Source organism: Leguminivora glycinivorella, chromosome 17 (assembly GCF_023078275.1).
Source record: "Leguminivora glycinivorella isolate SPB_JAAS2020 chromosome 17, LegGlyc_1.1, whole genome shotgun sequence".
NCBI classification, from domain to species: domain Eukaryota; kingdom Metazoa; phylum Arthropoda; class Insecta; order Lepidoptera; family Tortricidae; genus Leguminivora; species Leguminivora glycinivorella.
In genome coordinates this window covers 3990675-4001038 of record NC_062987.1, presented here as the reverse complement: position 1 = coordinate 4001038, position 10364 = coordinate 3990675, and the positions used below count along the sequence as shown (strand labels likewise).

Sequence of the window (10364 nt, the reverse complement as noted above, 5' to 3'; positions counted from 1 at the left end):
CGCATATACCTAACGTCCAACCGCTTACAATAACCGAATAACGGAAGCACAGGTATTTGTTTGGTTTTCATATGTGATATTATGAAAGTACATCCGTTTATTACGACTCCGGTTTTAATGACCGACCGCTTTTTACGACGTAATTTTACGCAAAATCCGTCCGTCAAGTCCAGTTACAACGACGAGCGACAACGTTTTTACTAGTAAATTGAGGAAACAAAGCCATTTCCGCCCCAAGCACGGCCCGCTGTCTTGCCTACAAGTAGCAAGATGAGATTGTGGCCATGTGACTTTTTGGAGCATTGGTTTAAATAATTTTAACAATTGGTTCGCCTGGGGTCTAATCTTATGAGCTAAATAGAACCCATTTTTTATTTTACGATTGCGTATAAACTAGTTTTAGTTAATAATAAAATCGATTGTCATATAGTTACGTAAATCGAGGTTTAAGGAATGCGACTATTTATTATTACGAAATACGACAGTAATTTGCCGGTGATGAGCAAGCACGCATATTAAAAAATGACCTATTTTCAAACCGAAATAAAATTCGTTTTGTACGACGTCCAGTTAGTACGACGTAATATCAGCGGTCCCTTGGGCGTCGTTATAACCGGACTCTACTGTATATTTCTTAAATACAACTGACAAATATTTAGGTCTTATAGTGATTATCACAGTAAAGTCACGACAGTTTTAAGCGCCATATGGGCACTCAAGTCCTAGCTTTATGGCAACTTCTGCATTTTACAAAATTTCCAAAAACTGGATAAAGATGATCTTCATCGTGCAAGTAATACCTGCTACGATATCATAAACAACAGAATTCATGAAGGTAATGGTAATATTATTGCGTAGTACAATAATTTACTAAAAATCCGCAAAACCGGTTAAAAACCGGTTAACCGGTTTTGAAGGTATAGGTTCGGTTATTAACCGGTTTTTAAAGTTAACCGGTTTTTGCAAACCCTAGTGTTTACCACTGCTTCCAGTAGTTCACAGGTGGTAAATCATCTTTATTACTAGATTCACCTACTTTCATCAATTTTAAAGCAGTTAATTTGACTTTATTCAAGGTCAAATTACTTTACCCACTAGTGGATAAAATGCGTTTTTACCCGCTGGTATTAAAGGACAAAACACATGTTTCCGAGCTAGTGAGGGGAAAAATAATCATTATCATTATCATTATCATTTTTCTCTTTATTTCTTTCAAATCTTAGGCTAGGCTGTTTATAATATGAATATAAAAGTAAAATACAAAAACACATACAAAACAATATAAAACACATATAAACACATTATAAAAAACCTAACCTAGGGTGCCGCCAGCAGCGGGGCAGGGCCCAAGCTGCCGGTGGTTAGGGCTGCAGAGAGAGGAACCGTCGAACTATCCGTGCTGTGTCCAAGATCACCGCCTTCTGCATCTGGCCCTTGATCCAGCCACCTAGCGAGAGTCTCTTAAGATGTTGGTCGAGACTCTTCGCTATGAGACCGTTCGCTGAAACGACTATCGGAACAATGATCGTTGATTCAACATCCCATATGGCGGTTATCTCGTGAGCCAAGTCTAGGTACTTACTGGATTTGTCCTTCTCGGCTTTCACGAGATTCTCATCATGGGGGATGGTGATGTCAACGAGCACTGCCCGGCGTTGCAGTCGATCTATTATTACAATGTCAGGTTTATTGGCTACAATAGTCCTGTCAGTGATAATAGATCGATCCCAATAGAGCGTGGCACGACCATTTTCGAGAACTGGCGCAGGTAAGTACTTGTAGTACGGTACTTCGCGGTCCACAAGGCCGTATTGAAGAGCAAGTTGCTGGTGAATAATCCTGGCTACGAGATTATGTCTGTGCAAGTACTCGCCGTTAGCAAGATGAGAACAACCGGAAATAATATGCCTGAGTGACTCTCCGGGACGGCGGCATGCCCGACAAATGTCGACCGTACCGTCCTTCAGGATATATTTCCGGTAGTTGTTCGTCATCATAACTTCGTCCGCAATTGCACAGGCAAAACCCTCGGTTTCTCCGAAGAGGTCCCCGAATCGTAATCATTATCATTATCATTATCATTATCATTATATATAATAAAACTAAGTCGATAAAAGTGTGCGTGCCGATAAAACTTAAAAAGGAGTCCCGGCACGATAAAGGGACTTAAATAGTGTGATAGCCCTTTATCCCCCCTCGAACAAGAAAGTTCCCGTTTTAACCTAAAGGGCGTGTTTTTAAAGATATAAGGGCTTCTTCAACCCTAAGTATAGTGGCGCCATCTGTTGTCGAGTAGTTGAACTTCATTGAAAGTATTCTACAGTAGCAGAACCTATTGTCACGGCAGACGATAATATCGAGAACATTCTAGAAGATATGAGAAGGAAAATATTCTAAAACTTTCTCGAATATTCTAGAGCCTAGCTCTCTGAATATATAAGAGCCCGGTGTCGCCCGCCAGAGTGAGTTCGATTTGAACAGTGAAACAAGCGATTTCGAAACGAGAAGGAAAGAAGTTATCTGTGAGCCTTTATTTTGAAGTATCACGTGTGAGTATTTTTAATAGCGTGTATAATAATTTTCCATTTTGAAGCGAAGAAGAAAAAAGTTGTCTGTGAGCCTTTACTGTGAAATATCAAATGTGAGTATTTTAATAGTGTGTTTAATTAATTCTAATAGATTTCTTTTCTTTTAATTGTAATTTCCTTAAATAAAATTTTTGCTTTGTCTCAACGTACGCCCCACGTTTACGTAACAATATATTTGTCTATAAAATGTATGTTTAATTTTATTTTACAGAATACAATGCCTAGACGTAAAAGAGGAGGAGATCTTGCCAGTTCTGCAGCGAAACGGCGGAAACAAAAAGAATATCGAAGAAATGAAACGGAAGAAGAGCGCGAAGCGCGTTTACAAAATCAACGAACCAGAATGAGCACCCTGAGGAGTAGAAAAAGCGAAGAAAGGAAAGAAAATAAAAGTATTGAAGAATCGAGAATTTTAAAAGATAATCTAACAAAAGAAGCATTCCACTACAAACCGACAAAAAAATATTACAATCATAAATATGTTGTAATCGGAAAAATGAATACCATTTGCCAATTTTACCACGCGAAAAAATTTAGTAAAGAAACACCAGGTCTCTGTTGCATGAATGGAAAAATTCGATTACCACTACTGGAAACACCTCCGCAGGAATTTCTACATTACATGATCGGGGAAACACTAGAATCAAAACACTTTCTTCAAAATATAAGATCATACAATTCCTGCTTTCAGATGACTTCTTTCGGTGCTACTTCGACTAACACTGATAGAAATGAATTTGAATATGTATTTTCAATTCAAGGTCAAATTTATCATAAAATAGGATCGTTACTACCAATGCCTAGCGAAGACTATAAATTTCTGCAAGTTTATTTTATCGGTGGTGGCACTGAAGCTTTATTAGTTTCATGTGCTCTGCCTACCCTTTTTTGGGATGCAGGCGTGATTGTATGTATGTATGTATTTTATCGGAAATGAAGAACAAGAAATTGATCAACGATGCACAAATTTTAATGGATTGAGACGTGAAATAATCCAAGATGTACAGAGGATCTTACACAAATACAATCAACTGATTTACATATTCAAAACAACATTAGACCGCATGGTTTCTGATGACTATAAAATTGTTATTCGAGCCGATAAAAGACCACGTGGAGAACACGAACGGAGATTTAATGCACCTCAGATAGATGAAGTCGCCATCGTAATTGTGGACAATGAAAATACAAGCCGCGACATAATTGTACAACGAAGAAGAAAAGGACTACAACGCATTGCAGAGACACACCGTTCATATGATGCTCTTCAATATCCCTTAATATTTCTGCATGGAGAAGACGGATATCATTTCAATATAAAACAAATTCATCCTGAAACAGGCTTGGAAACAAACAAAAAAGTCACTTCCAAGGAGTTCTATGCTTATCGCTTAATGATCAGAGACAATGAAAAATACAATCACATACTCAACACTCGCCGTTTATTTCAACAATTTCTGGTAGATATGTACGCAAAAATAGAATCAGAACGGATGCTTTACATAAGACTGAATCAAAAGAAACTACGCACAGAAAAATACATCCACCTTCGAGACGCGATCATAAATGACGGTAATATTGATGATATTGGAACAATGGTAATCTTACCCTCATCATACATAGGAAGTCCAAGACATATGCATGAATATACTCAAGATGCCATGACCTACGTAAGAAAATATGGACGACCTGATCTCTTCATAACATTTACATGCAACTCATCATGGCCAGACATAAAAGAACAACTTAAATACGGACAAACATCCATGGATCGACACGACATAATAGCCCGAGTTTTTCGACAAAAACAAATAAGATTTATTGAAGTCATCACAAAATACCACATCTTTGGAACCGTTAGATGCTGGATGTATACTATTGAGTGGCAAAAACGAGGATTACCTCATTCACACAATCTCATATGGCTACAAGATAAAATTTATCCCACGGATATCGACAAAATCATTCAAGCTGAATTTCCCAATCCACAAAATGATCCAGAACTATACAACATAGTAGTGAAAAACATGATTCACGGACCATGTGGACCATTAAACTTCAATGCGCCATGCATGAGTGATGGAAAATGTACAAAAAAATATCCAAAACCATACTTGGACGATACAAAAACTGAAGATGACGGTTATCCCAAATATAGAAGACGATCACCGAAAAACGGTGGATTCACAGCAAAAATACGAATACAAGGCAGAGACGAACTGGAAATAGATAATCAATGGGTAGTACCATATAACCCACTCCTTTCTAAAATGTTCCAAGCACACATAAACGTTGAATACTGCAATTCAGTAAAATCTATTAAATATATATGTAAATACGTAAACAAAGGTAGTGATATGGCAGTATTTCAAATAGTCCAAAATAGTGAACAAAATGATAAAAATGATGAGATCCTCATGTACCAAATGGGAAGATACATCAACAGTAACGAAGCAGCGTGGAGGATTTTTAGTTTTCCCATACATGGACGCGAACCAGCTGTGCAACATCTAGCAGTACATTTGGAGAATGGACAGAGAGTTTTATTTCACAAAAGACTCGGCTAGAAAAATTGCAAGCGAACCACCTCAGAACACAACATTAACAGCTTTTTTCCAACTGTGCCAAACGGATCCATTCGCAAAGACATTACTGTATGCCGACGTCCCTATTTATTATACGTGGGACAAAACAAAGAAAATTTTTCAACGGAGAAAACAAGGAATCTCAGAGGAGGGCCATCCAGAAATCATGAAAACTAACGCAATAGGTCGAGTATACACCGTACATCCAAACAATGCCGAATGTTTCTATCTCCGGATGTTGTTACACGAAATACGGGGACCAACAAGTTTCAAAGATCTCAGGACCATTAACGGCTACTTATGCCAGACGTACAGAGAAGCATGTCAACGCTTAGGATTATTGGAAAACGATAACCACTGGGAATTAACACTACAAAAAGCCACACTCACAGCTTCAGCTGAACAAATTCGAGAGTTATTCGCCATAATTCTAACAACATGTAACCCATCAAACCCAAAACAGCTATGGGACTCTTTCAAAAGGAGTATGAGTGATGATATATTGTACCAAATCCGACAAGCTAATCCAGAACTGACTATAGAATTCAATGACGACATATTCAATGAAACACTCATTCGTTTAGAAGATAAATGTTTAGCAATAAATAACCAAGCCTTAGTAGAACTTGGAATGCCAACACCACAAAGAAATGCTTTCAATGTGCTAAACTACGAAATTACAAAGGAAAAAAGCTATAACGTCAATGAACTACTTGAGTACATTGCTCACAACAAACCACTTCTCAATGACAATCAAAAAAATGTTTACAACGTTATAATGAACCGAATAAATAATAACACTGGTGGAATTATTTACTTGGACTAGGGCTTCCAATACCGGGATCCCGGTATCTCGGGATCCCGGGATCCCGCCTTTTTTTGGGCACATTTCAATACCGGTATTTAATTTAGCAATACCGGGATCCCGGTATTTTTAGAAACTAACAAATTATGCCAAATGAACGTAAATTACTCATCAAAAACGTTAAATTTCTGCATCACGATGGCCACTACACGCGTAAATCTTGCTTCTTGCTCGCGTTTTTCGATTTGACACATTCTCTGTTCGGTGTTTTTGCAATATTTGAATGAAAATGATAGTTTTTTCGATGAAATTACCTTGATAAAGAATTAAAAATACGTGTCAAAAGCATTCATTGAGGAGGGTTTGCCGCGAACATTTTTTGACACATTTGTTGCACTTGTGAATTCGCACGTAAGTGTGACAGAGAAGCAACACGTCAAACTTGGTTGCAAGTGTTGCAACAGGCCACTGATCCTCTGTACACAAATCGCCTTGATGCATCTATATCATAGATATAACTTTTCAAAAAATTGGTTAATGCACACGAACTAACGTATACCGTAGCTACTCTATTTTTACTGTACAGTCAACCAATTTGAATACCAGGCCACTCTAGAACCCTGTCTCATTTACACCGTGTTCTATTTGCCATAGAAGTCACATTGACGTTTACTGTGCAAAGGTTCTACAGTGGCCTAGGATTCAAATTGGTTGATTGTACGTGTGCGTTAGTGTGTTGAACTCTAGCTCAAAACTTTGCCGTAACATTCCCTATAGTAACGAAATTGGGAACTCAGTACTCAACTATCAAAATGAAGAAAATTACTTTTCTTATCCGTAAATTAAGTGTTCCTGTTCCGTGAAGTAATCTTTTTGATTTTGATTATCATTTCCGCAATGTAATTTTTAATAATCTATGTCGGACAATTTAGCGCTCTTGGCTAATTGTTCAATGATTTGGCGGATTTATTTTATTAGTGCTTTAGCGCCTCTAGCGCTACGAATAACAAAAATACCACTAAATTGTACCGTAGATATTGATTACAATGTGTTTCCAAAAAAAAATCATCTCATGTTCTAATTTCAAAAGTCAATGATGAAACTATAGAGTGTGTGTAATCGAGAAATGTTCTTAATGCTTGTTATTTAAGAAAGTGATACTATAGTTAAATCTACAGTACAATTACACCATTAACACTGACTATAAATTCATCACAAATGCACACACAGCATGAATGAGATACAGCTTCCTAGTATCATAGCCATACTAAAGAAAAAGTGACTGAGGTGGCTCGGGCATGTGTATCGAATGGAGCGGACTCGTTTGCCACGCTGCGCTGGTAGAGGTTGCAGATGCAAAGAGACCGGTCAGACGGCCAATGCTGCGCTTTAAAGATTGCGTGAAGCGTGACATTGTCATATTTGATATTCCATGCAACCAGTGGCAACGACTGGCCGAAGACCGAACCACGTGGCGCCGTGTTGTCCATGACGGTCAATCCAAGCACACCAATGCCTGGTTCTCCTCCTTGAATGATAAACGCATGAGGCGTCACAAGCAGGCCTCTAACCCCAGCCCATTTGGGGGAGCATACACCTGCCGTGTGTGCGGACGAGGGATCCTCTCTCGAATTGGGCTATACAGCCACGAACGTAAGTGTCGCAAGGATGCTACTTGAATCGTCTGTTATAGATGCAAAGGCCTGTTATTATTAAAATGTAAAAGGTTCTATTCCGCACGACCTTAAAGAGATCGATTTGGCTGATTTGGCAGAAAACATGGTTTGCCATGACCGCGTCTTCTTGCAAAATGTCCGATCTGGCGGCGATATCTAACTTACAGAATCATCTGAGTAGAGATCTGGCGCTCTTTCCCGCTTGCTTTTATACTGCGTCCTCGGTCCCACTCATAACAAGAATAAAGAGCACAGGGCGTAGCCCTTTGAACTAATGTATACTTAAAAACAATAAAAGTTGAACCGACTTGGCCACATAAGTTTGCGAACCGTTTTGGGTTGAAATCGAAACTTTTGAAGTTGGAAATGTAATCGATTTGACCCATCAGTAAGTCGGATTGGCAAGATTCCGCTGTAGTATAACACGCAAGAAAAGTAACAAGCGAAATTTTGAATAAAATTTGTTATTTTAAGCAAATTACTTGGTTTTTAAATTTTTACGATTCAATACCGGGATCCCGGGATCCCGGTATTGAAATCGCCAATACCGGAATGAATACCGGTATTGGATAAGGTCCGGTATTTGGAAGCCCTAACTTGGACGCACCAGGAGGCACCGGTAAAACGTTTCTATTAAATCTACTATTGGCGGAAATACGTGCTACAAAACACATCGCACTGGCACTAGCATCATCCGGCATTGCATCCACACTTATGGAAGGAGGACGAACTGCCCATTCTGCCTTACAACTACCGTTGAATATAGCCGAACAACAATTCCCGGTATGTAAAATCTCAGGAAAATCTGGACGAGGTCAACTTCTAAAACAAGCTAAAATTATCATCTGGGATGAATGCACCATGGCCCATAAAAAATCACTAGAAGCCATGGACAGAACATTACAAGAATTGCGAAAAAACTCTGAAATAATGGGAGGAGCTCTACTCATACTCTCAGGAGACTTTCGACAAACACTTCCAGTTATTCCCAAGTCAACACCAGCAGACGAGATCAATGCATGCTTAAAAAAGTCACATCTCTGGCCACAAGTACAAATACTGCAATTAACAAAAAACATGAGAGTTGAATTATCAAAAGATGAAACAACAGCATGTTTTGCTAAAATACTTTTACAAATAGGCGAAGGTACATATCCTACTGATCAAACGAGCGGCCTCATAGAACTCAATAGTGATTTCTGTAACGTAGCCACCACTGAAAACGAACTAATCGACAAAATTTATCCAAATATTATTCAGAACTATACCAACGTAGAGTGGTTATTTCAAAGAGCGATTTTGGCCACTAAAAATAATATTGTTGACGATATCAATTTTAATATTCTAAAGAATATACCTGGTGAAGAGAAAATATATAAATCAATCGACACGATGGTATCCATTGAAGAAAGTGTCAACTTCCCTACTGAATTTCTAAACTCTTTACAAGTACCAGGAATGCCATTACACTGCCTTCGTCTGAAAGTTGGATCTCCAATCATACTACTCAGAAATCTAAACTCCCCAAAACTATGTAATGGAACGAGGATGATCGTAAAACAGTTATCGAATAATATCATTGAAGCTGAACTTATTTCTGGAAAGTGAAAAGGACACACAGTATTTATACCTAGAATACCACTGATCTCTTCTGAATTGCCATTTCAATTTAAAAGATTGCAGTTTCCAATTAAATTAGCCTTCAGTTTCACGATTAACAAAGCGCAAGGGCAAACTTTAAAATATTGTGGCATCAACCTCAAAGAATCCTGCTTTTCACACGGTCAGCTATATGTAGCTTGCTCAAGAGTAGGAAATTCGAAAAATTTATATATATATACCCCGGATAATAAAATAAAAAATGTTGTTTATAAACAAGTAGTGTAAATGATGAGAAAATGTTTTCAATAAATTTTTTTACCGTTTACGTCATAGTTTATTTTTTTATTTAAACTACCACGTAATCTCATATCAACTCCCGAGCGAAGCCGGGTATCATAGCTAGTTAGTTAATAAAAACTAACTCGATGTCAGTTTTGTGACGAAAATTAAGAATAAAATTCGTCTAAAAACCAACTTTTTTCATATTCTAAATATAGATTATAGCTTATAGTTTATGTAATTAACAGAAAAGCAATTTTTTTTAAATTTCATGCTTAAAATTGTCGTCACAAAACTGACATCGAGTTAATTTTTGTTAACAACTTTCACTAATTTTGGGTCAAAATTTTGGAAAATGGCCAATCATCTAACTTAGGATATGATATCCTGCATATCAAGATAAAATTTATATGAAATTACTTTTGAACTGCAAAATCGTACAACTTTCTCATCCGTAAACCTTTACCAGTTGGTGTCATCAAAAGTATTTTGTATTTTAAATACATTTTTAGAAACGCTATATTTTGTATTTGGTATTTGAAATACATTTTTTAAAACACTATATTTTGTATTTTGTATTTGAAATACCCGTCACCAAAGTATTTAGTATTTTATATTTGAAATACATTTCCAAATGTAATTAGTATTTTGTATTTGAAATACTATTGGCGAGTATTTTGCCCAACCCTGGCTCATCAATCAGCTATTATACATATCATCAGAATTCCATCAGCCTATTTTTAGTGCAAAATGTATTAGGTACGACTACTAAAAATTCAAGGCACTGTTAATCAACATAATGAATAAAGAATTTGAAATTAAATAACTT

At 37.3% G+C, this 10364-nt stretch overlaps 1 protein-coding gene across 1 annotated transcript; it reads left to right on the top strand.

The window, feature by feature from the left end:
• Positions 1 to 5554: 5554 nt before the first annotated feature.
• Positions 5555 to 10071, top strand: LOC125235635 (ATP-dependent DNA helicase pif1-like). The gene is made up of 2 exons (XM_048142233.1): positions 5555 to 5989; positions 8251 to 10071. The coding sequence occupies exons 1-2, from the start codon at positions 5661 to 5663 to the stop codon at positions 9260 to 9262; spliced, it is 1341 nt and encodes a 446-aa protein (XP_047998190.1). The 5' UTR covers positions 5555 to 5660; the 3' UTR covers positions 9263 to 10071.
• Positions 10072 to 10364: the final 293 nt, after the last annotated feature.

Bases quoted from the DNA above. Each gene is read 5' to 3' on its own strand.
- LOC125235635 (XM_048142233.1), top strand. From the start codon at position 5,661: ATGAGTGATGATATATTGTACCAAATCCGACAAGCTAATCCAGAACTG. The intron at 5,990-8,250 runs CTTGGACTAGGG...TGGAAGCCCTAA, and splicing joins AACACTGGTGGAATTATTTA to CTTGGACGCACCAGGAGGCA.